Below are 27,747 nucleotides of genomic sequence, written 5' to 3'. Positions count from 1 at the left end.
CTTTGCAAAGTCATCCTCTGGAAAAGTCAGACCAGGAGCTGACTGAACAGCAGATAGGAGAGATCTTAATGTAAGCTGAAATTAATTCTCTCCAATGTACAGTATTCCCAAAGTATTTCCCTCTATGCCAAGAAAAACACACACATGTCCTATGAGAAGGAAATTGAGATGAGTCCATTATAACAGGGAATTTCCCACTCAGTGGTCCAATGAAAATGTGGGATTGGCATTCCACTCCTTGGATCATGGTATTGCAGTTGGAATTCCTGGGCATGCCACAGGTTTCCAGTGATTAGGGGTTATATTGCTTGCCTCTACATACCACAAATAAACACTGAAATCAGGTAAGACAGAAAAGACGGACACAGACAGACACACACACAGCCATACTCCAAAACGGGCTAAAGCTTATCCTCAGAAAAATGCAGGGCCAAATTGTCAAAACAGACAAATAGGTATTGCCTTAAAAACACAGAAACAGATGATTGAAAAGGCAGTCAGAGAAACCATGCAGTTGCTCTGTAGTGACCTTATGGTGTACAGTGAGCTCCAAAAGTATTGGGAAAGTGACACATGTTGTTGTGGTTTTGGCTCTGAACTCCAGCACTTTGGATTTTAAATGATACAATGACTATGAAGTTAAAGTGCAGACTGTCAGCTTTACTTTTAAGATATTGTCATCCATATCGGGTGAACCATTTAGAAATTACAAAAAGTATTGGGACAAATTCACTTTCACATGTATTAAAGTAGTCAAAAGTGTAGTATTTGGTCCCATATGCCTAGTACCCAAAGTCTACATCAAGCTTGTGACTCTACAAGCTTGTTGGATCCATTTGCGGTTTGTTTTGGTTGTTAGAAATATAAATTATTGGTAAATAATGTATTGTTTCATTTTAGAGTCACTTTTATTGTAAATAAGAATATAATATGTTTCTACACTTCTACATGAATATAGATGCTATGGCTAATCCTGAATTAATTGTGAATAATGATGAGTGAGAAAGTTAGACACACAATATCATACCCCCAAGACATGCTAACCTCTCACCTTTACAATAGCATGGGATGTTAGCAGTTTATATCATACCCCCAAGACATGCTAACCTCTCACCTTTACAATAGCATGGGATGTTAGCAGTTTATATCATACCCCCAAGACATGCTAACCTCTCACCTTTACAATAGCATGGGATGTTAGCAGTTTATATCATACCCCCAAGACATGCTAACCTCTCACCTTTACAATAGCATGGGATGTTAGCAGTTTATATCATACCCCCAAGACATGCTAACCTCTCACCTTTACAATAGCATGGGATGCTAACCTCTCACCTTTACAATAGCATGGGATGCAGTTTATATCATACCCCCAAGACATGCTAACCTCTCACCTTTACAATAGCATGGGATGTTAGCAGTTTATATCATACCCCCAAGACATGCTAACCTCTCACCTTTACAATAGCATGGGATGTTAGCAGTTTATATCATACCCCCAAGACATGCTAACCTCTCACCTTTACAATAGCATGGGATGTTAGCATGTAGCAATCTGAAACACAACCAAAACAAACGTGCAAATGAATCCAACAAATTTGTAGAGTCACAAGCGTGATGTAATCATTACGTGCAAGGAATGTGGGACCAAATACTGAAATTTTAACTACTTTAATACCCATATAAGTGAATTTGTCCCAATACTTTTGGTCCCTTAAAATGGGGGGACTATGTACAAAAAGTTTCTAAATGAAAAGTCATTGTATCATTTCAAATCCAAAGTGCTGGAGTCCAGAGCCAAAACAACGCAACATGTGTCTCTGTCCCAATACTTCTGGTGCTCACTGTATATCGTGGCCTATGGGTTCGTTTTATCTTATGGCCCATAGCACAGAAAACATATTTATTCAATTCTCACAGACACAGACGGGAGAAGTGACCAGGCAGTGTCTATGTAATGTCTATGTCTGCTGGTCCTGTAGCCCTTTGCAGTATTTGTGCACTTTCAAGGGAACATAGAAGGGGGTTTATGAGGGGTTGAATCAACCATCTATTGGCTAGTATTACTCCTTTATAGTAATGTCAGGCCAGGGCCATTGCTAGGGTAGGTGAGTATGTAAAAAGAGCAGACCATCTTCAAAAGGTACATGTTTGGGTCTGCGGCACCATCTCAGTGTCTATATACAACATGGCCATATGGTGTGTTCCAAACACGCTAACATCCAACAACTCTGATCCAAACCTAGGCTAACCTCAACCCATGTGAAAGACTGCCGTGTCTTACAAAATACACATTCATATCAAACGTCGGCACATTCTTCTTTCCTCACTTAGTTTTTTACTGGATAGTAGTTTTCTTCATGGTTACAAAGGTTATTATTATGTTAACCCTTATTATACCAGGTTATATGCACCGTGCACACAGGTATAAGGTGTCAAGTGTCCGTGGGGGGCAGGGTCTGTACAGCTGTTGCCGTGGTATCAGCTAATTAATCACAGTGTTCTCTGAGAATTGGGTTCAACATGCAGGAAGTACATCATCACACGAGGTAGGATGAAGCTGCACCCAGACGCTGATCTAAGATCAATGTTACATTTCCCTCTCCCCAACAGGGAAAGCCAGGACATCTGTGTAAGTTGATCCTAGATCTGTCACTGAGGTCTACTTCTACCCAGAGCACATCACATGACAGGAAGACTGAGCACAACATAGAGAAAAGGAAAGAGAGCGAAAGAGAACAACACACTGATAAACCCACAGACAGACTAATAGGAACAGACAGAGAAGTAAGAGTTGGGGTTTAGGGCTGCTCTCTTGAACATGCCGAGAGGTCAAAGTGCAAAGTCATCTGTCTCTATAACTCCACCATAACTCATCAGGTGATATTTGTTTCTCACATTTCTGCATTAAATATATATAAAATGTGTAATATGCAAGAGTGAAAGAGAGATAATGAGAGAGAGAGCAGTAGAAATGGATTGATAAATTGATTGGTTCATTGACAGGTGCTCAAAGGAACTGTTGGTCACCTCTGTGTACATTTGATAATCATTATGTGATTAGAGATGATTAGTGTGTTCATGACTGTGTTTATATGACATAAACATGCCAGTATTGTATTAGTAACTGTGTGTGTGTGTATATCTAAATCAGTATCTTGATCACTAGGCCCATCTCTACTCTCCCGCTCAGCTCGCCCGTCCCTCCTCGGCAGAGCGCTGGTCTGACTTGAGCTTGACAAACTCTTTGGCCACGTCGTCGTTGTTGCGTTGGGACAGGATCCTCAGTACCGTCAGGCCCGTCTCGTCCATGTGGACCCTCTTCCCCAGGGGGAGCCAGCATGTCATGCTGCCCCGGGAGGCCATGTCCTTCAACTGCATCAGGGCCATGCCCACCGTACGGTCCTCCCTGGCGAAGCAGTAGTCCTTCACACACACCTGCAGCTCATAGCCCTCCGGACCCAACTCACTGCCCAAGGAACTGGAGAGGAGACAGAGGAGAGGTTTGTTAGATAGCACACACACACAGACCCCCCCATCAGACAGAAACCTGATATACTCACTACTGGAAGGTCTCGTTGAACTTGGGCGACCAGCTGTTATTCTTGGACTTGGTGGCGTGCTTCCTCTTTTTGTCAGTGAGGTGGGGACCAATGATGTAGACCTCCACGAAGGGACGAAATATCCCCTGGGTCTGCCATTTAATGTCATTAGCAGCAATCACTGAGCGAGAGAGAGAGAGAGAGAGAGAGAGAGAGAGAGAGAGAGCGAGAAGGTTGACGAGAGAGGAGGGGAAGAGGGTTGGGAAAGAGGTGCAGAAAGAGGTGCATGAGGAGGGTTGTTTGAAGAAGATGAGCAGAGATGACATGTAGCTAGTTTGTAGTGCATTTCAAAGAAGCTCAAGTCTAGTGCAATTAGAACGCATGTAAAGCCCATCATCACCCCTACCTTACGCACTCCCGTTCACCTCCCCCTCCCTCCCCCTCCCTCCCCCTCAGCCCCTCCCTCCATCACTTCCTCTCTCACCTCTCACAGTGATCTTGTGTTCTCCAGTGTTGGGATGGGTGTAGATCTCCACGTGCATTACCACCTCTCCGATTGGCTCCTCCACTCCCGACCCTGCCAGAGGTCAAGAGTTAACCACCACATCAGACACACAGAGTTGAGATCACTGCTGTTGACCATAGCCCTCTGACCCCCTGTGTGTGTGTGTGTGTGTGTGTGTGTGTGTGTGTGTGTGTGTGTGTGTGTGTGTGTGTGTGTGTGTGTGTGTGTGTGTGTGTGTGTGTGTGTGTGTGTGACACATTTGAATAGTTCTGAGCTAAATGTAAAAATGGTGTTGATTTCACAAGTTTTAAAAAATGAAGGAAAATCAGCTCTATGAATTGGTACTTTCTGGGGGATCGAACCTGTTTAGAAAAAAAATAGGGGTTCTGCTCGGAACAGAACGATTGATACTAAAACAAACACACATATACACACACCTCTTGGTAACGAGATGAGCAGGGCTTAGCTGAGCAAGGTTTAATACCAGGGTTAAGATCAAGCTACAGGATTGCAGACAAGACTGTAATTCACTAATTGAGGGTAATTCTCCTGAAAACACCTGTTTAAAATGGATAGGTGTAGAGAGAAGGAGAGGGAGGAAGAAATTGAGGGGTGGGTGGGGGTATGCACGGTCCCAGGCACTTACCCTTTTCTGGTAATGTGTCTTCGTTGAGGGTATACCTGACCCCCTTCCCTCCATGGACTAGCAGAGAGAGAGGGAGAGAAGACACCTCAGTAGGATGTACTCTTTTAACACATTTCACAATGACAGTTAGCATTAAAAAATAGATCAGACACACAGGCAGATAGACACACACACAGCCAGCGAGCCAGCCAACCAGCCAGCCCACTAGCCAAACAGACGGGCCAACCAGCCAGCTACTAGCCAGCCAGACAGACAGCTAGCCAGACCACTAGCCAGACAGCCAAACAGACGGGCCAGCCAGCCAGCTACTAGCCAGCCAGACAGACAGCTAGCCAGACCACTAGCCAGACAGCCAAACAGACGGGCCAGCCAGCCAGCTACTAGCCAGCCAGACAGACAGCTAGCCAGACCACTAGCCAGACAGCCAAACAGACAGGCCAGCCAGACAGCTACTGGCCAGCCAGACAGACAGCCAGCCAGACCACTAGCCAGACAGCCAACCAGACCACTAGCCAGACAGACAGACCACTAGCCAGACAGACAGACCACTACTAGCCAGACAGACAGACCACTAGCCAGACAGACAGAGACAGAGGGTGTGATGTACCCTGAGCGTTTTGTGAAAGGACAAACTTCCTGATGAGCTTGTCAGTGTGTTGTGTGTAGAGGGACAGGGCGTAGTGCAGAGACTTCAGGTCAGGACTCTTCTCCAGGAACGTCTTCTTCAGACCCACACCACCCGCATGGAAGTATTGCTGCAGGGGCAGAGGTCAACAGGCAGTGTTATTGCTGCAGGGGCAGAGGTCAACAGGCAGTGTTATTGCTGCAGGGGCAGAGGTCAACAGGCAGTGTTATTGCTGCAGGGGCAGAGGTCAACAGGCAGTGTTATTGCTGCAGGGGCAGAGGTCAACAGGCAGTGTTATTGCTGCAGGGGCAGAGGTCAACAGGCAGTGTTATTGCTGCAGGGGCAGAGGTCAACAGGCAGTGTTATTTATCCTTAGAGAGATGTAACATTGTATAACCCTTGTTATAAGACATCCCAAAGGTTCGGACATGCTTATAACAAGTTATGAAGCATCATACAGTAGCAGATTTATTATTTACTGCATAGTACACATTATACATGCTGTACATGTAGTATACGGTACCTTAATGGTGTCCAATGCCAGCTCTATGATGGCACACTGTTTAGGGGAGAGAGCCTTGGCCTCCTCTCTCACAATGTGCTCCTGCAGTGTACCGGGAAACAGACAACAGAGTTAATGTAACAATGTAGGTAATACGACACAATACACCCCAGGACTGCATTTTATATGAAACATGCTGTAGAAATCAAGAAAGGAACTCATCCTAATGCGTCATCATAAAGGAACTCATCCTAATGTGTCATCATAAAGGAACTCATCCTAATGTGTCATCATAAAGGAACTCATCCTAATGTGTCATCATAAAGGAACTCATCCTAATGTGTCATCATAAAGGAACTCATCCTAATGTGTCATCATAAAGGAACTCATCCTAATATGTCATCATAAAGGAACTCATCCTAATGTGTCATCATAAAGGAACTCATCCTAATGTGTCATCATAAAGGAATTCATCCTAATGTGTCATCATAAAGGAATTCATCCTAATGTGTCATCATAAAGGAACTCATCCTAATGTGTCATCATAAAGGAACTCATCCTAATGTGTCATCATAAAGGAACTCATCCTAATATGTCATCATAAAGGAATTCATCCTAATATGTCATCATCATTACCTTGAGCTTAGAAAGCTGACCCAACTCCTTAGCTGCATTAAAGATCATCTGAGTGCCCTGTGATGGAGAGAGAGCGAGTGAGAGTGAGTGAGAGAGAGTGAGAGTGAGTGAGTGAGATAAGGATGATGGTGGTGAGAGAAGAGGGGGAATTGGGTTGGGGAGGTGGTGCAGAGAGCGGAGCATGAGGGGGAGAGTTGTTTGAAGAAGATGAGGAGAGTACAAATTACACATACATGTAGTTAAACATTTCACAATAAAGAATGGGGGAAAAAGACATGTGCAGGAGAGGTTTCAAATCCAGTACGGGATTGTGTGGTAACCTCCAATCCATTCAACACACAGGCAACACTGTAGTGGAAGGACACGTTCCTTCTAAAAGAAAAACGTGACAAGGAGAAAAATATGAGACAGGTAAAGGAGGGGAGGAAGAGGAGAAAGGGGACTAAGGAGGGGAGGAAGATGAGACAGGGGACTAAGGAGGGGAGGAAGAGGAGACAGGGGACTAAGGAGGGGAGGAAGAGGAGACAGGGGACTAAGGAGGGGAGGAAGAGGAGACAGAGGACTAAGGAGGGGAGGAAGAGGAGAAAGGGGACTAAGGAGGGGAGGAAGAGGAGAAAGGGGACTAAGGAGGGGAGGAAGAGGAGAAAGAGGACTAAGGAGGGGAGGAAGAGGAGAAAGAGGACTAAGGAGGGGAGGAAGAGGAGACAGGGGACTAAGGAGGGGAGGAAGAGGAGAAAGAGGAGACAGGGGACTAAGGAGAGGAGGAAGAGGAGAAAGAGGACTAAGGAGGGGAAGAAGAGGAGACAGGGGACTAAGGAGGGGAGGAAGAGGAGAAAGGGGACTAAAGAGGGGAGGAAGAGGAGAAAGGGGACAGGAAGAGGAGAAAGGGGACTAACGGGGAGGAAAGGTGCTGTATTCCAGTGGCACCAGGTCAGGTATTCCATGGCTCAGCCGTGCACCATGCTCATTTCTAACATACAGACAAGGTTTTATAATGACACTATACAATGCACTCAAATCAAGCCCTCTCCTCCTATCCACTAGTCACTCATGTAGATCTGGAGGGAGTGGATAGGTGTTAGCCTTACTGCTTACAACAACCCAATCCTTCTGGAGTTTACAAGTAGGCCAGGGGCTGGGGATAAATCTGAGACAGGGGGGGGGGTTACACTGAGTAGCATGGGGGACAAGAGGAGTGATGTCACAGGTAGCAGAGGACTCCGTGTGTCCGTGCTGACAGACATCATTCAGGGAGAAACACACACTCATTCACGCGAGCGCGCACACACACATCACAGACACACAAACACACACAGTACTTACTATAACCTGAGGAGGAGAGGGTGGGGCGATGGCGAGAGAGAGGGGGTCAGTGAAACTGCACAGGCCCATCTCAACAAATCAACAACCAAGAAGTAACCATTGAATCCTCTACATCTTATTCTAGCCAAAGAAATGTAAATGTAATACCATTGAAAATCATTTGTAAAGACTGGAAGCAGAGAGAATGTAATGAAGAGAATTATGCTCAGGTTTTTAGACATCAGGAAATGTGTGTGTACGTGTGTGTGTTTCTCACCGACTGGTCTGTGAACGGGGGAAGCACAATGCTTTTCTCCATAGTGTTAATGACCAGTTTCCACAGTTCCTTCAGCACTCTCTTCAGCACAGTCTTCTCACAAATCTTAGCAAACAGCGACAGACTAGAGAGGAGAGAATACATCTTAGTATACTCATGCAGAAGAAGAGAGAGTGTGTGTGTGTGTGTGTGTGTGTGTGTGTGTGTGTGTGCGTGTGCATTTTCAACCTGTTTTAATCTTCAACAGATTGCAGAAACCATCTACAGCCAACCAACTTTAAAACTGTTTATTAGCAATGAATTATTGACCACTTTCCTTAGCATCAGTATAACAAATCCCTTTACAGTTTAACATCACAGGTTTTCCTTGATGTACACTGGAAAACCACTTTGTTTATCCTATTGAAACGACTATATAGATCATGTACGTGGATATAACATCTGCTGAACACCATCCCCTCAGCTTGTCCAATTTGCAGCAACAATCATATGTTCCAAAACCAGGCCAACTCCAATATTGTTGTGACGGTGTCACCCTTACATCACATTCACAGCCTGACCTGCTTCTGACTCTCAACCCGCATCCTTCTATCACAGCCCCAGACGAGACGGCTGCCTATTTTACCAGATGAGACGGCTGCTCTACTTTACCAGATGAGACGGCTGCCTACTTTACCAGACGAGACAGCTGCTCTACTTTACCAGATGAGACAGCTGCTCTACTTTACCAGACGAGACAGCTGCTCTACTTTACCAGATGAGACAGCTGCTCTACTTTACCAGATGAGACGGCTGCCTACTTTACCAGACGAGACGGCTGCCTACTTTACCAGACGAGACAGCTGCTCTACTTTACCAGATGAGACAGCTGCTCTACTTTACCAGACGAGACAGCTGCTCTACTTTACCAGACGAGACAGCTGCTCTACTTTACCAGATGAGACAGCTGCTCTACTTTACCAGACGAGACAGCTGCCTACTTTACCAGACGAGACAGCTGCCTACTTTACCAGACGAGACAGCTGCTCTACTTTACCAGCTTGTCAAGACAAGGGTGGAAGGTGACGCGATTGTCAATTAAATATGTTAATGAGTTTTCTTTGTCAGGTTGTGTGTATTTTGAGTAGTTTATTAGGTTACAATACCTTTTGACACTAAAGTATGGATTGACTGTTATAGATACATCTATTAAGCTAGACAGTACTGATAAAAGTAGCAAAAAGGGAGGATATGAATGGGGTCACACTTGTTTGGATAGTCCAGATAGTATGACCAGCTAACATCAAAAGATGGACTATTAACAAATTATCTGTTGATAAGCAACTGCTTGCTAAAGATATGGTTAGGGTTAGGGCTAGTGTAAGAGTTAAGTTTAAGGTTAGCACAAGGATTAAGGTTAGCGTTAGGGCTGGGGCTAGTAGTTAGCGTTAGGGCTGGGGCTAGTAGTTAGGGTTAGGGCTGGGGCTAGTAGTTAGGGTTAGGGCTGGGGATAGTTGTTAGCGTTAGGGCTGGGGCTAGTAGTTAGCGTTAGGGCTGGGGCTAGTAGTTAGGGTTAGGGCTGGGGATAGTTGTTAGCGTTAGGGCTGGGGCTAGTAGTTAGGGTTAGGGCTGGGGATAGTTGTTAGCGTTAGGGCTGGGGCTAGTAGTTAGCGTTAGGGCTGGGGCTAGTAGTTAGGGTTAGGGCTGGGGCTAGTAGTTAGCGTTAGGGCTGGGGCTAGTAGTTAGGGTTAGGGCTGGGGATAGTTGTTAGGGTTAGGGCTGGGGCTAGTAGTTAGCGTTAGGGCTGGGGCTAGTAGTTAGCGTTAGGGCTGGGGCTAGTAGTTAGCGTTAGGGCTGGGGCTAGTAGTTAGGGTTAGGGCTGGGGATAGTTGTTAGGGCTGGGGCTAGTAGTTAGCGTTAGGGCTGGGGCTAGTAGTTAGCGTTAGGGCTGGGGCTAGTAGTTAGCGTTAGGGCTGGGGCTAGTAGTTAGGGTTAGGGCTGGGGATAGTTGTTAGGGTTAGGGCTGGGGCTAGTAGTTAGCGTTAGGGCTGGGGTTAGTAGTTAGCGTTAGGGCTGGGGCTAGTAGTTAGCGTTAGGGCTGGGGCTAGTAGTTAGCGTTAGGGCTGGGGCTAGTAGTTAGCGTTAGGGCTGGGGCTAGTAGTTAGGGTTAGGGCTGGGGATAGTTGTTAGCGTTAGGGCTGGGGCTAGTAGTTAGCGTTAGGGATGGGGCTAGTAGTTAGCGTCAGGGCTGGGGCTAGTAGTTAGCGTTAGGGCTGGGGCTAGTAGTTAGGGGTAGGGCTGGGGATAGTTGTTAGCGTTAGGGATGGGGCTAGTATTTAGCATTAGAGCTGGGGCTAGTAGTTAGCGTTAGGGCTGGGGCTAGTAGTTAGCATTAGGGCTGGGACTAGTAGTTAGCATTAGGGCTGGGGCTAGTAGTTAGGGCTGGGGCTAGTAGTTAGCGTTAGGGCTGGGGCTAGTAGTTAGCGTTAGGGCTGGGGCTAGTAGTTAGCGTTAGGGCTGGGGCTAGTAGTTAGGGTTAGGGCTGGGGATAGTTGTTAGCGTTAGGGCTGGGGCTAGTAGTTAGCGTTAGGGCTGGGGCTAGTAGTTAGCGTCAGGGCTGGGGCTAGTAGTTAGTGTTAGGGCTGGGGCTAGTAGTTAGGGGTAGGGCTGGGGATAGTTGTTAGCGTTAGGGATGGGGCTAGTATTTAGCGTTAGAGCTGGGGCTAGTAGTTAGCGTTAGGGCTGGGGCTAGTAGTTAGCATTAGGGCTGGGACTAGTAGTTAGCATTAGGGCTGGGGCTAGTAGTTAGGGCTGGGGATAGTAGTTAGGATAGGGCTGGGGCTAGTAGTTAGCATTAGGGCTGGGGCTAGTAGTTAGGATAGGGCTGGGGCTAGTAGTTAGCGTTAGGGCTGGGGCTAGTAGTTAGCATTAGAGCTGGGGCTAGTAGTTAGGGCTGGGGATAGTAGTTAGGATAGGGCCGGGGCTAGTAATTAGCGTTAGAGCCGGGGCTAGTAGTTAGGGTTAGGGCTGGGGCTAGTAGTTAGGGTTAGGGCTGGGCTAGTAGTTAGGTTAGAGCTGGGGCTTGTAGTTAGATTAGCATTAGGGCTGGGGCTAGTAATTTGGTTAGAGCTGGGGCTTGTAGTTAGGTTAGCATTAGGGCTGGGGCTAGTAGTTAGCGTTAGGGCAGGGGATAGTAGTTAGCGTTAGGGCCGGGGCTAGTAGTTAGCGTTAGGGCAGGGGCTAGTTGTTAGCGTTAGGGCCGGGGAAGGTAGTTGGCATTAGGGCCGGGGCTAGTAGTTAGCGTTAGGGCAGGGGCTAGTTGTTAGCATTAGAGCTGGGGCTAGTAGTTAGGGTTAGGGCTGGGGCTAGTAGTTAGGGTAAGGGCTGAGGCTAGTAGTTAGCGTTAGGGCTGGGGCTAGTAGTTAGCGTTAGAGTTATTACATGGATCTCCCCATTATAATCTGAATGTCTTGTTTGACTTTTGAGACTTGTATGTGACCAATACACTACATGTTCAAAAGTATGTAGACACCCCTTCAAATGTATGCATTCCGCTATTTCAGCCACACCCTTTGCTGACAGGTGTATACAATTTAGCACACAGACATGCAGTCTCCACAGACAAACATTGTCTCAGTGACTTTCAACGTGGCACAGTCATAGGATAGCATCTTTCCAACAAGTCAGTTCGTCAAATGTCTGCCCTGCTAGAGCTGTCCCGGTCAACTGTAAGCGCAGTTAATTAATATGAAGTGGAAATGTCTAGGAGCAACAATGGCTCAGCCGCGAGTGGTAGGCCACACAAGCTCACCGAACGGGACAGGCAAGTGCTGAAGCACGTAGCGTCTAAAAATCCTCTGTCCTCGATTGCAACACTCACTACTGAGTTCCAAACTGCCTCTGGAAGCAACTTCAGCACAATAACTGTTCGTCAGGAGCTTCATGAAATGGGTTTCCATGGCCGAGCAGCCGCACACAAGCCTAAGATCACAATGCTCAATGCCAAGCGTCGGCTGGAGTGGAGTAAAGTTGGACTCTGGAGCAGTGGAAAGGCGTTCTCTGGAGTGATGAATCACACTTTGCCATCTGGCAGTCCGACACACAAATCTGGGTTTGGTGGATGCCAGCAGAACGCTACCAGCCCCAATGCGTAGTGCCAACTGTAAGGCATGACAATGTCCCTGTGCACAAAGCGAGGTCCATACAGAAATGGTTTGTCGAGATACTTGTGTGTGTGTGTGTGTGTGTGGTGTGTGTGTGTGTGTGTGTGGTGTGTGTGGTGTGTGTGGTGTGTGTGGGTGGGTGTGTGTGTGTGTGGTGTGTGTGTGGTGTGTGTGTGTGTTGTGTGGTGTGTGTGTGTTGTGTGGTGTGTGTGTGTGTGTGTGTGTGTGTGTGTGTGGTGTGTGTGTGTGTGTTGTGTGTGTGTGTGTGTGTGTGTGTGTGTGTGTGTGTGTGTGTGTGTGTGTGTGTGGTGTGTGTGTGTGTGTGTGTGGTGTGTTGTGTGTGTGTGTGGTGTGTGTGTGGTGTGTGGTGTGTGTGTGTGTGTGTGTGTGTGTGTGTGTGTGTGTGGTGTGGTGTGTGTCGTGTGTGTGTGTGTGTGTGTGTGTGTGTGTGGTGTGTGTGTGTGTGTGGTGTGTGTGTGTGTGTGTGTGTGTGTGTGTGTGTGTGTGTGTGTGTGTGTGTGTGTGGTGTGTGTGGTGTGTGTGCACGGCTCGGTCTCTGTGTCTCACTTGGTGTCGAGGAAGTCCATGATGGGCTGCAGGACGTTGTCTGCGTCCCCAGCCACGCTGTTGTTGTCTGTAACAGTCTGTCCCTTCACCTGGCCCAAGATGTCTCCCATCTGCTTTACATTTTCCTCAATCTGGGGCTGAAAACTATAGACAGACAGACACACAGACAACAATCAAAACCCACAACTCTGGGTTGTATTCATTAGGCACCAAGCGGAAGAAAGCTGATTGAAATAGGGAGTTCCAAAACGTTTTCCATTGCATGTCCTAATGAATACAACCCTGAAAGCGCCATGTTTCAACTAAACAAGTCCACACATACATACACACAAACACACACGAACACACACGCACACACACCTGACGGCAAAGATCCTACTAAGGTCGTCCATGACGTTGTTGAGCTTTAATTGCAGGTCCTTCAGGAAGTCACTGGCCTCCACGTTCAGCTGGGGGCAGGAAGTAAGTGTCCTTAATACATTTATTTACATAGCAGGAAGTGTCCTTAATACATGTATTTACATAGCAGGAAGTGTCCTTAATACATGTATTTACATAGCAGGAAGTGTCCTATATACATGTATTTAGTAAATTACATACTGTAGGTACAGTGTAATTACATTGTAGGTATGCATTTTTACAATATGGTTTGTGTGATAGCTCATAGAGGTCTGAGTGATGACTCAGAGATCTGAGTGATGGCTCATAGAGGTCTGAGTGATGACTCATAGAGGTCTGAGTGATGACTCATAGAGGTCTGAGTGATGACTCAGAGATCTGAGTGATGACTCATAGAGGTTGGAGTGATGGCTCATAGAGGTCTGAGGGATGGCTCATAGAGGTCTGAGGGATGGCTCATAGAGGTCTGAGGGATGGCTCATAGAGGTCTGAGTGATGGCTCATAGAGGTCTGAGTGATGGCTCATAGAGGTCTGAGTGATGTTTGAGTGATGGCTCATAGAGGTCTGAGTGATGGCTCATAGAGGTTGGAGTGATGGCTCATAGAGGTTTGAGTGATGACTCATAGAGGTCTGAGTGATGACTCATAGAGGTCTGAGTGATGACTCAGAGAGGTCTGAGTGATGACTCAGAGATCTGAGTGATGACTCATAGAGTTCTGAGGGATGACTCATAGAGGTCTGAGGGATGACTCATAGAGGTCTGAGGGATGGCTCATAGAGGTCTGAGTGATGGACGTGGACGTTGACAAACTCACATTTTTGCCTCCCATGGCCTCAAACATCTTCTCCAGCTGCACTCTAAGCTGTTGGATGTTATTCATGATGATGCAGGGCTGAAGAAGACACAAATAAGGACAGATCATATTTGACATATCTCTCTGTATCTTGCGGATATGAGCAGAGAGAGATAAGCTGTATCTTGCTGATACAAACAAGAGACAGACAGACAGACAGACAGACAGACAGACAGACAGACAGACAGACAGACAGACAGACAGACAGAGACAGCAGAAGTTAGTGTTGACTATAGATGAGTCAGTCCTTTGGGAGACTTAGTTCCCCTGGGAGCCAGTCCAGCTTCTCCCTTTAGACCACATTCAGCTAATCAAACACTCCTGCCCTTACACACACGCAGTTTCCCTAACCTACCACTTTCTCTTTCTCTTTGTTCCCACATTGTTTAGGGAACTCTTTGGAAATGATCTCAGCATAGGACAGCAGAACGTTCCCGATGGTCTGAGAGAGAGAGAGAGAGAGAGAGAGAGAGAGAGAGAGAGAGAGAGAGAGAGAGACAGAGATACAGAGATACAGAGATACAGAGAGAGAGAGATGTTTATCATCTGAATGAGCATCTTCTGCATCATCTAACCATATCAGTGTTATTGTCGGCCATATTGGTAAGGCCTAAGGGTGGTACCTTGGCGAATCTCTTCATGTAGTTCCCTACGATCTGGGGGTCAGGACACTCTAACTTGCGTATGATCTCGAAGCTCTGGTTGAGCTGAGAGAACACATCCACCACCGAACAGGAGAACAGAGCATGCTCTGACGTCACCTGGAACTGTATGGGGTAAGAGAGGCAGGGGGGTGGGGGGTTAAAAAGCACTCAGATATCTAACAAAAGGCACTACTGGGATCCCCACACTTCAAAGAACAGGAGAGGGATGCCCCCTTTCTCAAGCCAATACATTTCATCTTATACTTTATAGATAGATGGCCCTGGTGCTGTTGAATTCTCTATGAATGGACAGTGTGTGTGGCTGGTTCCTCTCTTCATCAGGTGAATGGTGATTAGTGATATGATGGGGAGCAAAGGCCTCATTAACACCCCTGTCATTAGAGGATTATTGATCATGTCGTGAAGGGGGGGGGGGTGGGGGGGTGGCGGTGGGACTGGTTTCCTGCTGACACAGGAAACAGGAAGCTGCTGTAGGCAACAGTAATTGGACCCCAAGGACCACTGACGAATGGGGGGAGAGAACCTACACATCTATATTGACCCGATTGTGTGTGCTCATGAATCAAATCAAATCAAATTTGATTTGTCACATACACATGGTTAGCAGATGTTAATGCGAGTGTAGCGAAATGCTTGTGCTTCTAGTTCCGACAATGCAGTAATAACCAACAATTAATCTAACTAACAATTCCAAAACTACTGTCTTATACACAGTGTAAGGGGATAAAGAATATGTACATAAGGATATATGAATGAGTGCTGGTACAGGGCAGCATAGGCAAGATAGAGTAGATGGTATCGAGTACAGTATATACATATGAGATGAGTATGTAAACAAAGTGGCATAGTTAAAGTGGCTAGTGATACAAGTATTACATAAGGATGCAGTCGATGATATAGAGTACAGTATATACGAATAATGTAGGGTAAGTAACATTATATAAGGTAGCATTGTTTAAAGTGGCTAGTGATATATTTACATCATTTCCCATCAATTCCCATTATTAAAGTGGCTGGAGTTGAGTCAGTGTCAGTGTCAGTGTGTTTGCAGCAGCCACTCAATGTTAGTGGTGGCTGTTTAACAGTCTGATGGCCTTGAGATAGAAGCTGTTTTTCAGTCTCTCGGTCCCAGCTTTGATGCACCTGTACTGACCTCGCCTTCTGGATGATAGCGGGGTGAACAGGCAGTGGCTCGGGTGGTTGATGTCCTTGATGATCTTTATGGCCTTCCTGTAACATCGGGTGGTGTAGGTGTCCTGGAGGGCAGGTAGTTTGCCCCCGGTGATGCGTTGTGCAGACCTCACTACCCTCTGGAGAGCCTTACGGTTGAGGGCGGAGCAGTTGCCGTACCAGGCGGTGATACAGCCCGCCAGGATGCTCTCGATTGTGCATCTGTAGAAGTTTGTGAGTGCTTATGGTGACAAGCCAAATTTCTTCAGCCTCCTGAGGTTGAAGAGGCGCTGCTGCGCCTTCTTCACGATGATGTCTGTGTGAGTGGACCAATTCAGTTTGTCTGTGATGTGTATGCCGAGGAACTTAAAACTTGCTACCCTCTCCACTACTGTTCCATCGATGTGGATAGGGGGGTGTTCCCTCTGCTGTTTCCTGAAGTCCACAATCATCTCCTTAGTTTTGTTGACGTTGAGTGTGAGGTTATTTTCCTGACACCACACTCCGAGGGCCCTCACCTCCTCCCTGTAGGCCGTCTCATCGTTGTTGGTAATCAAGTCTACCACTGTTGTGTCGTCCGCAAACTTGATGATTGAGTTGGAGGCGTGCGTGGCCATGCAGTCCTGGGTGAACAGGGAGTACAGGAGAGGGCTCAGAACGCACCCTTGTGGGGCCCCAGTGTTGAGGATCAGCGGGGAGGAGATGTTGTTGCCTACCCTCACCACCTGGGGGCGGCCCGTCAGGAAGTCCAGTACCCAGTTGCACAGGGCGGGGTCGAGACCCAGGGTCTCGAGCTTGATGACGAGCTTGGAGGGTACTATGGTGTTGAATGCCGAGCTGTAGTCGATGAACAGCATTCTCACATAGGTATTCCTCTTGTCCAGATGGGTTAGGGCAGTGTGCAGTGTGGTTGAGATTGCATCGTCTGTGGACCTATTTGGGTGGTAAGCAAATTGGAGTGGGTCTAGGGTGTCAGGTAGGGTGGAGGTGATATGGTCCTTGACTAGTCTCTCAAAGCACTTCATGATGACGGAAGTGAGTGCTACGGGGCGGTAGTCGTTTAGCTCAGTTACCTTAGCTTTCTTGGGAACAGGAACAATGGTGGCCCTCTTGAAGCATGTGGGAACAGCAGACTGGTATAGGGATTGATTCAATATGTCCGTAAACACACCGGCCAGCTGGTCTGCGCATGCTCTGAGGGCGCGGCTGGGGATGCCGTCTGGGCCTGCAGCCTTGCGAGGGTTAACATGTTTAAACGTCTTACTCACCTCGGCTGCAGTGAAGGAGAGACCGCATGTTTTCGTTGCAGGCCGTGTCAGTGGCACTGTATTGTCCTCAAAGCGGGCAAAGAAGTTATTTAGTCTGCCTGGGAGCAAGACATCCTGGTCCGTGACTGGGCTGGATTTCTTCTTGTAGTCCGTGATTGACTGTAGACCCTGCCACATGCCTCTTGTGTCTGAGCCGTTGAATTGAGATTCTACTTTGTCTCTGTACTGACGCTTAGCTTGTTTGATAGCCTTGTGGAGGGAATAGCTGCACTGTTTGTATTCGGTCATGTTACCAGACACCTTGCCCTGATTAAAAGCAGTGGTTCGCGCTTTCAGTTTCACGCGAATGCTGCCATCAATCCACGGTTTCTGGTTAGGGAATATTTTAATCGTTGCTATGGGAACGACATCTTCAACGCACGTTCTAATGAACTCGCACACCGAATCAGCGTATTCGTCAATATTGTTATCTGACGCAATACAAAACATATCCCAGTCCACGTGATAGAAGCAGTCTTGGAGTGTGGAGTCAGCTTGGTCGGACCAGCGTTGGACAGACCTCAGCGTGGGAGCCTCTTGTTTTAGTTTCTGTCTGTAGGCAGGGATCAACAAAATGGAGTCGTGGTCAGCTTTTCCGAAAGGGGGGCGGGGCAGGGCCTTATATGCGTCGTGGAAGTTAGAGTAACAATGATCCAAGGTTTTACCACCCCTGGTTGCGCAATCGATATGCTGATAAAATTTAGGGAGTCTTGTTTTCAGATTAGCCTTGTTAAAATCCCCAGCTACAATGAATGCAGCCTCCGGATAAATGGTTTCCATTTTGCAAAGAGTTAAATAAAGTTCGTTCAGAGCCATCGATGTGTCTGCTTGGGGGGGGGGATATATACGGCTGTGATTATAATCGAAGAGAATTCTCTTGGTAGATAATGCGGTCTACATTTGATTGTGAGGAATTCTAAATCAGGTTTTGAGTTCCTGTATGTTTCTTTCATCACACCATGTCTCGTTAGCCATAAGGCATACGCCCCCGCCCCTCTTCTTACCAGAAAGATGTTTATTTCTGTCGGCGCGATGCGTGGAGAAACCCGTTGGCTGCACCGCCTCGGATAGCGTCTCTCCAGTGAGCCATGTTTCCGTGAAGCAAAGAACGTTACAGTCTCTGATGTCCCTCTGGAATGCTACCCTTGCTCGGATTTCATCAACCTTGTTGTCAAGAGACTGGACATTGGCAAGAAGAATGCTAGGGAGTGGTGCACGGTGTGCCCGTCTTCGGAGTCTGACCAGAAGACCGCCTCGTTTCCCTCTTTTTCGGAGTCGTTTTTTTGGGTCGCTGCATGGAATCCATTCCGTTGTCCTGTTCGTAAGGCAGAACACAGGATCCGCGTCGCGAAAAACATATTCTTGGTCGTACTGATGGTGAGTTGACACTGATCTTATATTCAGTAGTTCTTCTCGACTGTATGTAATGAAACCTAAGATGACCTGGGGTACTAATGTAAGAAATAACACGTAAAAACACAAAAAACTGCATAGTTTCCTAGGAACGCGAAGCGAGGCGGCCATCTCTGTCGGCGCCGGAAGTGCACGTGTGTGTGTGTGTGTGTGTGTGTGTGTGTGTGTGTGTGTGTGTGTGAGAGAGATAGAGAAGCAGGGTGTTGTGTGTTGAGTAAGGGAAGTACACATGATGTAAGTGTGTTGGAGGGATGGAGAGATAAAGGGAGGGAGGGAGGGATGGAGGGAGTGATGAGGGATAAAGGAAGGGAGGGAGGGAGGGATGGAGGGAGGGAAGGAGAGATAAAGGGAGGGAGGGAGGGATGGAGAGATAAAGGGAGGGAGGGATGGAGAGATAAAGGGAGGGAGGGATGGAGAGATAGAGGGAGGGAGGGATAGTGGGAGGGATAGAGGGAGAGAGAGATAGAGGGGGGAGGGAGGGATAGATAGATAGATAGATAGATAGATAGATAGATAGATAGATAGATAGATAGATAGATAGATAGATAGATAGATAGATAGATAGAGATAGATAGATAGATAGGAGGGAGGGGGAGGGAGGGAGGGAGGGAGGGAGGGAGGGAGGGAGGGAGGGAGGGATGGAGAGATAAAGGGGAGGGAGGGAGGGATGGAGGGAGATAAAGGGAGGGAGGGAGGGATGGAGAGATAAAGGGAGGGGGATGGAGGATAAAGGGAGGGAGGATAGTGGGAGGGAGAGATAGAGGGAGGGAGGGATAGAGGGAGAGAGAGATAGAGGGAGGGAGGGATAGTGGGATAGATAGATAGATAGAGGGAGGGAGGGAGGGAGGGATGGATAGATGGATAGATGGATAGAGGGAGGGAGGGAGGGAGGGAGGGAGGGAGGGAGGGAGGGAGGGAGGGAGGGAGGGAGGGAGGGAGGGATAGATAGAGGGATAGATAGATAGATAGATAGATAGATAGATAGATAGATAGATAGATAGATAGATAGATAGATAGATAGATAGATAGATAGATAGATAGATAGATTGATAGATGGAGGGATAGATAGAGGGAGGGATAGATAGATAGATGGATAGATAGATAGATAGATAGATAGATAGATAGATAGATAGATAGATAGATAGATAGAGGGAGGGAGGGATAGATAGAGGGAGGGATAGATAGAGGGAGGGATAGATAGATAGATAGATAGATAGATAGATAGATAGATAGATAGATAGATAGATAGATAGATAGATAGATAGATAGATAGATAGATAGAGAGGGAGCAGTAACTTCTGTGTTGGGTGTTTACACCCTTTGCAGCTTGTCCAGTGAAACTGCATATTGCAACTGGTCTAATAGACCTACACAGACATAGCTTATCATCATGTATAAAGTTACTTTAAAGTGATTATTATTGAGAAATAACTACATAATTACAATTTGACCATGTATTGACTAGCAAATGCCACATAAATAGGGGCCTGTAAAACAAAACATATCTCAGAGAGGAAATAGATGTGAATTTACCCCGTCCTTTGTGTCCCTCACTAGGGCACCGTGCAGGAAGTCTCTGGACACTTCCTCGTTCTCGTCCAACCACTGGATGACAAACGGCTCGAACCACCTATGAGGCGGTAGAGAAGGGATCCACAAAAACCTCTCATTATGTGATAAACACCCCCCCCCCAAAATACAAAAATCAATGGACTTTCCATAAAAAAGAGCTGAATAAGATGAGATAAAGGACACTCACGCTGGATACTCAGGTACACGTTTCTGGAAGGTGGGCAGCTCTTTGCAGTATTCGTTGTAGAGCCACTTCACCTTGAAGTGCAGGTTCATGTAATCGGCACTCTTACACAGCCGGTTTTTCTCATGCTCTGAGAATGATAGAGAATAGTAGGGGAGATTTGGAACATATTCATTCATAGTACACACAGGCACACAAACTTACACACAGACGCACGCACACGCACACTTACCCTCCATGGCATATCTCATATCTTGAGCAAACATGTTCCACATGACCTCTGCACTGATCACGCCCACATTCAGTTCCTGAGGAAACCTGCGCGGGACAGGAGAACAGTGCTCAGAGACAGAGACAGAGAGACAGAGAGACAGAGAGACAGAGAGACAGAGACACAGCAGCACAATGAGACCCAATCAAATCATGAGAAAACAAAAAGATAATTACTTGACACATTGGAAAGAATTAACAAAAAAACAGAGCAAACTAAAATGCTATTTGGCCCTAAACAGAGAGTACACAGTGGCAGAATACTGACCACTGACCACTGTGACTGACCCAAACTTAAGGAAAGCTTTGACTATGTACAGACTCAGTGAGCATAGCCTTGCTATTGAGAAAGGCCACCGTAGGCAGACATGGCTCTCAAGAGAATACAGGCTATGTGCACACTGCCCACAAAATGAGGTGGAAACTGAGCTGCACTCCCTAACCTCCTGTCCAATGTATGACCATATTAGAGACACATATTTCCCTCAGATTACACAGATCCACAAAGAATTTGAAAACAAACCCAATTTTGATAAACTCCCATATCACCTGGGTGAAATACCACAGTGTGCATCACAGCAGCAAGATTTGTGAACTGTTGCCACAAGAAATGGACAACCAGTGAAGAACAAACACCATTGTAAATACAAACCATATTTATGCTTATTTATTATCCCTTGTGTACTTTAACCATTTGTACATCGTTGCAACACTGTATATATACGTAATATGACATTTGTAATGCCTTTATTGTTTTGAAACCTCTGTATGTGTAATGTTTAATACACATCTTTATTGTTTATTTCACTTTTGTATAGTATCTACCTCACTTGCTTTGGAAATGTTAACACATTTCCCATGCCAATAAAGCCCCCTGAATTGAATTGAATTGAATTGAGAGAGAGAGAGAGAGAGAGAGAGAGAGAGAGAGAGAGAGAGGGGGGGTAGAGAGAAAGAGAGGGAGGTAGAGAGACAGAGAGACTCACTGGTTGAGACAGGGTGTATAGGAGTTTTTGTCTTCCTCTATGATGGAGACGATGAGGGTGATGAGTTTTGACCAGAAGTCCAAGTTCTTGATACTGGGACCCTGCTCTTCTGGAACGTCAGCCTTCGCCTGGAGAGAGAGAGGAAGGTCAGACAGACATACACACAGGCAAGCACTCACGTGAACACACATACACACACACACACACACACAAGCAAATGTATGCGCTCACGTTGATGTGGAAAATTCGATCCAAAAATTAGGCAGAGACTAATTTATAATGATAATAGTGAATCTTTAATAGATTCAAGCAGCAGGTAGATCCCTCTCTGATCTCAGTCAGGGAAGGAGCTCCCAGAGTAAATGGTTCCATGTCTCTTATATAGCGAGGTAGATCCCTCTCTGATCTCAGTCAGGGAAGGAGCTCCCAGAGTAAATGGTTCCATGTCTCTTATATAGCGAGGGAGATCCCTCTCTGATCTCAGTCAGGGAAGGAGCTCCCAGAGTAAATGGTTCCATGTCTCTTATATAGCGAGGGAGATCCCCTCTCTGATCTCAGTCAGGAAGGAGCTCCCAGAGTAAATGGTTCCATGTCTCTTATATAGCGAGGAGATCCCTCTCTGATCTCAGTCAGGGAAGGAGCTCCCAGAGTAAATGGTTCCATGTCTCTTATATAGCGAGGTAGATCCCTCTCTGATCTCAGTCAGGGAAGGAGCTCCCAGAGTAAATGGTTCCATGTCTCTTATATAGCGAGGTAGATCCCTCTCTGATCTCAGTCAGGGAAGGAGCTCCCAGAGTAAATGGTTCCATGTCTCTTATATAGCGAGGAGATCCTCTCTGATCTCAGTCAGGGAAGGAGCTCCCAGAGTAAATGGTTCCATGTCTCTTATATAGCGAGGAGATCCCTCTCTGATCTCAGTCAGGAAGGAGCTCCCAGAGTAAATGGTTCCATGTCTCTTATATAGCGAGGGAGATCCTCTCTGATCTCAGTCAGGGAAGGAGCTCCCAGAGTAAATGGTTCCATGTCTCTTATATAGCGAGGAGATCCCTCTCTGATCTCAGTCAGGGAAGGAGCTCCCAGAGTAAATGGTTCCATGTCTCTTATATAGCGAGGGAGATCCCTCTCTGATCTCAGTCAGGGAAGGAGCTCCCAGAGTAAATGGTTCCATGTCTCTTATATAGCGAGGGAGATCCCTCTCTGATCTCAGTCAGGGAAGGAGCTCCCAGAGTAAATGGTTCCATGTCTCTTATATAGCGAGGTAGATCCTCTCTGATCTCAGTCAGGGAAGGAGCTCCCAGAGTAAATGGTTCCATGTCTCTTATATAGCGAGGTAGATCCTCTCTGATCTCAGTCAGGGAAGGAGCTCCCAGAGTAAATGGTTCCATGTCTCTTATATAGCGAGGAGATCCCTCTCTGATCTCAGTCAGGGAAGGAGCTCCCAGAGTAAATGGTTCCATGTCTCTTATATAGCGAGGGAGATCCTCTCTGATCTCAGTCAGGGAAGGAGCTCCCAGAGTAAATGGTTCCATGTCTCTTATATAGCGAGGGAGATCCCTCTCTGATCTCAGTCAGGGAAGGAGCTCCCAGAGTAAATGGTTCCATGTCTCTTATATAGCGAGGGAGATCCCTCTCTGATCTCAGTCAGGGAAGGAGCTCCCAGAGTAAATGGTTCCATGTCTCTTATATAGCGAGGGAGATCCCTCTCTGATCTCAGTCAGGGAAGGAGCTCCCAGAGTAAATGGTTCCATGTCTCTTATATAGCGAGGAGATCCCTCTGATCTCAGTCAGGGAAGGAGCTCCCAGAGTAAATGGTTCCATGTCTCTTATATAGCGAGGAGATCCCTCTCTGATCTCAGTCAGGGAAGGAGCTCCCAGAGTAAATGGTTCCATGTCTCTTATATAGCGAGGAGATCCCTCTCTGATCTCAGTCAGGGAAGGAGCTCCCAGAGTAAATGGTTCCATGTCTCTTATATAGCGAGGGAGATCCCTCTCTGATCTCAGTCAGGGAAGGAGCTCCCAGAGTAAATGGTTCCATGTCTCTTATATAGCGAGGGAGATCCCTCTCTGATCTCAGTCAGGGAAGGAGCTCCCAGAGTAAATGGTTCCATGTCTCTTATATAGCGAGGGAGATCCCTCTCTGATCTCAGTCAGGAAGGAGCTCCCAGAGTAAATGGTTCCATGTCTCTTATATAGCGAGGAGATCCCTCTCTGATCTCAGTCAGGGAAGGAGCTCCCAGAGTAAATGGTTCCATGTCTCTTATATAGCGAGGTAGATCCTCTCTGATCTCAGTCAGGGAAGGAGCTCCCAGAGTAAATGGTTCCATGTCTCTTATATAGCGAGGAGATCCCTCTCTGATCTCAGTCAGGGAAGGAGCTCCCAGAGTAAATGGTTCCATGTCTCTTATATAGCGAGGAGATCCCTCTCTGATCTCAGTCAGGGAAGGAGCTCCCAGAGTAAATGGTTCCATGTCTCTTATATAGCGAGGAGATCCCTCTCTGATCTCAGTCAGGGAAGGAGCTCCCAGAGTAAATGGTTCCATGTCTCTTATATAGCGAGGGAGATCCCTCTCTGATCTCAGTCAGGGAAGGAGCTCCCAGAGTAAATGGTTCCATGTCTCTTATATAGCGAGGGAGATCCCTCTCTGATCTCAGTCAGGGAAGGAGCTCCCAGAGTAAATGGTTCCATGTCTCTTATATAGCGAGGGAGATCCCTCTCTGATCTCAGTCAGGGAAGGAGCTCCCAGAGTAAATGGTTCCATGTCTCTTATATAGCGAGGAGATCCCTCTCTGATCTCAGTCAGGGAAGGAGCTCCCAGAGTAAATGGTTCCATGTCTCTTATATAGCGAGGGAGATCCCTCTCTGATCTCAGTCAGGGAAGGAGCTCCCAGAGTAAATGGTTCCATGTCTCTTATATAGCGAGGTAGATCCCTCTCTGATCTCAGTCAGGGAAGGAGCTCCCAGAGTAAATGGTTCCATGTCTCTTATATAGCGAGGGAGATCCCTCTCTGATCTCAGTCAGGGAAGGAGCTCCCAGAGTAAATGGTTCCATGTCTCTTATATAGCGAGGGAGATCCCTCTCTGATCTCAGTCAGGAAGGAGCTCCCAGAGTAAATGGTTCCATGTCTCTTATATAGCGAGGAGATCCCTCTGATCTCAGTCAGGGAAGGAGCTCCCAGAGTAAATGGTTCCATGTCTCTTATATAGCGAGGGAGATCCTCTCTGATCTCAGTCAGGGAAGGAGCTCCCAGAGTAAATGGTTCCATGTCTCTTATATAGCGAGGGAGATCCTCTCTGATCTCAGTCAGGGAAGGAGCTCCCAGAGTAAATGGTTCCATGTCTCTTATATAGCGAGGGAGATCCCTCTCTGATCTCAGTCAGGGAAGGAGCTCCCAGAGTAAATGGTTCCATGTCTCTTATATAGCGAGGAGATCCTCTCTGATCTCAGTCAGGAAGGAGCTCCCAGAGTAAATGGTTCCATGTCTCTTATATAGCGAGGAGATCCCTCTCTGATCTCAGTCAGGGAAGGAGCTCCCAGAGTAAATGGTTCCATGTCTCTTATATAGCGAGGAGATCCTCTCTGATCTCAGTCAGGGAAGGAGCTCCCAGAGTAAATGGTTCCATGTCTCTTATATAGCGAGGGAGATCCCTCTCTGATCTCAGTCAGGGAAGGAGCTCCCAGAGTAAATGGTTCCATGTCTCTTATATAGCGAGGGAGATCCCTCTCTGATCTCAGTCAGGGAAGGAGCTCCCAGAGTAAATGGTTCCATGTCTCTTATATAGCGAGGGAGATCCCTCTGATCTCAGTCAGGGAAGGAGCTCCCAGAGTAAATGGTTCCATGTCTCTTATATAGCGAGGTAGATCCCTCTCTGATCTCAGTCAGGGAAGGAGCTCCCAGAGTAAATGGTTCCATGTCTCTTATATAGCGAGGAGATCCTCTCTGATCTCAGTCAGGGAAGGAGCTCCCAGAGTAAATGGTTCCATGTCTCTTATATAGCGAGGGAGATCCCTCTCTGATCTCAGTCAGGGAAGGAGCTCCCAGAGTAAATGGTTCCATGTCTCTTATATAGCGAGGAGATCCCTCTCTGATCTCAGTCAGGGAAGGAGCTCCCAGAGTAAATGGTTCCATGTCTCTTATATAGCGAGGAGATCCTCTCTGATCTCAGTCAGGGAAGGAGCTCCCAGAGTAAATGGTTCCATGTCTCTTATATAGCGAGGGAGATCCTCTCTGATCTCAGTCAGGGAAGGAGCTCCCAGAGTAAATGGTTCCATGTCTCTTATATAGCGAGGAGATCCTCTCTGATCTCAGTCAGGAAGGAGCTCCCAGAGTAAATGGTTCCATGTCTCTTATATAGCGAGGAGATCCCTCTCTGATCTCAGTCAGGGAAGGAGCTCCCAGAGTAAATGGTTCCATGTCTCTTATATAGCGAGGAGATCCTCTCTGATCTCAGTCAGGGAAGGAGCTCCCAGAGTAAATGGTTCCATGTCTCTTATATAGCGAGGGAGATCCCTCTCTGATCTCAGTCAGGGAAGGAGCTCCCAGAGTAAATGGTTCCATGTCTCTTATATAGCGAGGGAGATCCCTCTCTGATCTCAGTCAGGGAAGGAGCTCCCAGAGTAAATGGTTCCATGTCTCTTATATAGCGAGGGAGATCCCTCTGATCTCAGTCAGGGAAGGAGCTCCCAGAGTAAATGGTTCCATGTCTCTTATATAGCGAGGAGATCCCTCTCTGATCTCAGTCAGGGAAGGAGCTCCCAGAGTAAATGGTTCCATGTCTCTTATATAGCGAGGGAGATCCCTCTCTGATCTCAGTCAGGGAAGGAGCTCCCAGAGTAAATGGTTCCATGTCTCTTATATAGCGAGGGAGATCCCTCTCTGATCTCAGTCAGGGAAGGAGCTCCCAGAAGTAAATGGTTCCATGTCTCTTATATAGCGAGGGAGATCCCTCTCTGATCTCAGTCAGGGAAGGAGCTCCCAGAGTAAATGGTTCCATGTCTCTTATATAGCGAGGGAGATAGAGGTAATAATACAATCATATTGTTTACACAGCAGTTCTTTATACAAGCAACAGTTCCGGAACACATTGGCCTTGTGTTAGGGTGCAGACATACCAGGAGTCTATAACAGGCATAGCATCACAGTCCAACACAGAACAGACCATAACACTTCAGAAGTTACAACAACCCCATTTCTGCCACAACAACGTGAACACACACACGCACATAAACACACACAAACACACATACTCACAGGGTCTGTCTGGTACTCTCTGCTGTAGAGTTCATGGCAGTTGTTGAAGATGTATTCATAGGTGGAGTTGAGACAGGCTTTAACACAGTCCTTCACCACCTGACTGGCCCTGGGGGGACTCTGCAGCTCCTGGACCTGATCACACAGGAGGGTCAGAGGTCAGTTAGTTTAGCATTAGAATGACCAGTCAGTTCCAAAACATTGTCACTCTTGATAATTTTTTAAATTGAACCTTTATGTAACTAGGCAAGTCAGTTAAGAACAAATTCTTATTTTCAATGACCGCCTAGGAACTGTGGGTTAACTGCCTGTTCAGGGGCAGAACGACAGATTTGAACTTGCAACCTTCTGGTTACTAGTCCAACGCTCTAACCACTAGGCTACCCTGAGAAGCAAAACAATTATTGGCACCCCTTTTTTCAATACCTTGTGAGGATAACAGCACAAAGCTTTTACAAAATATATTTGATGAGACTGCAAAACACAGTGGGAGGGATCTTAGACCAGTCCTCCATACAGAATATTTCTAGATCCTTGATATCCTTCATCTGCACTTATGGTCTGCCCTCTCCAATTCAAACCACCGGTTTTCAATGGGGTTGAAGTCCAGAGACTGATGGCTACTGCAAAATGTTGTTGATGCCGTTGACCTTAAAGTAACTGACCAGTGAAAATCTCACTTTTAAAAGCACACAGTCTGTCAACATCCCCACATCAAGTTCTTTGAAAGGCTGGTCATGGCTCACATCAACACCATCATCCCACCATCATCCCAGAAACCCTAGACCCACTCAATTTGCATACCGCTCCACACTACCCTTTCACACCTGGACAAAAGGAACACCTATGTGCGAATGCTTTTCATTGACTACAGCTCAGCGTTCAACACCATAGTGCCGTCAAAGCTCATTACTAAGCTAAGGACCCTGGGA

The 27,747-nt window shown here is 46.9% G+C and overlaps 1 protein-coding gene across 1 annotated transcript in view; it reads right to left on the bottom strand.

Annotated features, from left to right (window-relative positions):
* Positions 1-1,363: 1,363 nt before the first annotated feature.
* Positions 1,364-27,747, bottom strand: part of LOC115114725 (protein unc-13 homolog A-like) — a 118,206-nt gene continuing 91,822 nt past the window's right edge. Inside the window, 18 exon segments of the mRNA XM_065013620.1 lie at positions 1,364-3,481; positions 3,564-3,723; positions 4,027-4,119; positions 4,694-4,750; positions 5,301-5,448; positions 5,842-5,922; positions 6,457-6,513; positions 8,036-8,159; positions 12,745-12,888; positions 13,105-13,193; positions 13,960-14,037; positions 14,354-14,440; positions 14,622-14,765; positions 20,087-20,183; positions 20,313-20,439; positions 20,542-20,627; positions 21,566-21,693; positions 26,816-26,950. Coding sequence (XP_064869692.1) covers positions 3,190-3,481; positions 3,564-3,723; positions 4,027-4,119; positions 4,694-4,750; positions 5,301-5,448; positions 5,842-5,922; positions 6,457-6,513; positions 8,036-8,159; positions 12,745-12,888; positions 13,105-13,193; positions 13,960-14,037; positions 14,354-14,440; positions 14,622-14,765; positions 20,087-20,183; positions 20,313-20,439; positions 20,542-20,627; positions 21,566-21,693; positions 26,816-26,950 — 2,127 coding nt within the window. The 3' untranslated portion in view covers positions 1,364-3,189.

This window comes from Oncorhynchus nerka, linkage group LG9b (assembly GCF_034236695.1).
Source record: "Oncorhynchus nerka isolate Pitt River linkage group LG9b, Oner_Uvic_2.0, whole genome shotgun sequence".
Lineage (NCBI taxonomy): Eukaryota > Metazoa > Chordata > Actinopteri > Salmoniformes > Salmonidae > Oncorhynchus > Oncorhynchus nerka.
The sequence above is the reverse complement of the archived record's forward strand: the minus strand, read 5'-3'. Positions and strand labels throughout refer to the sequence as shown.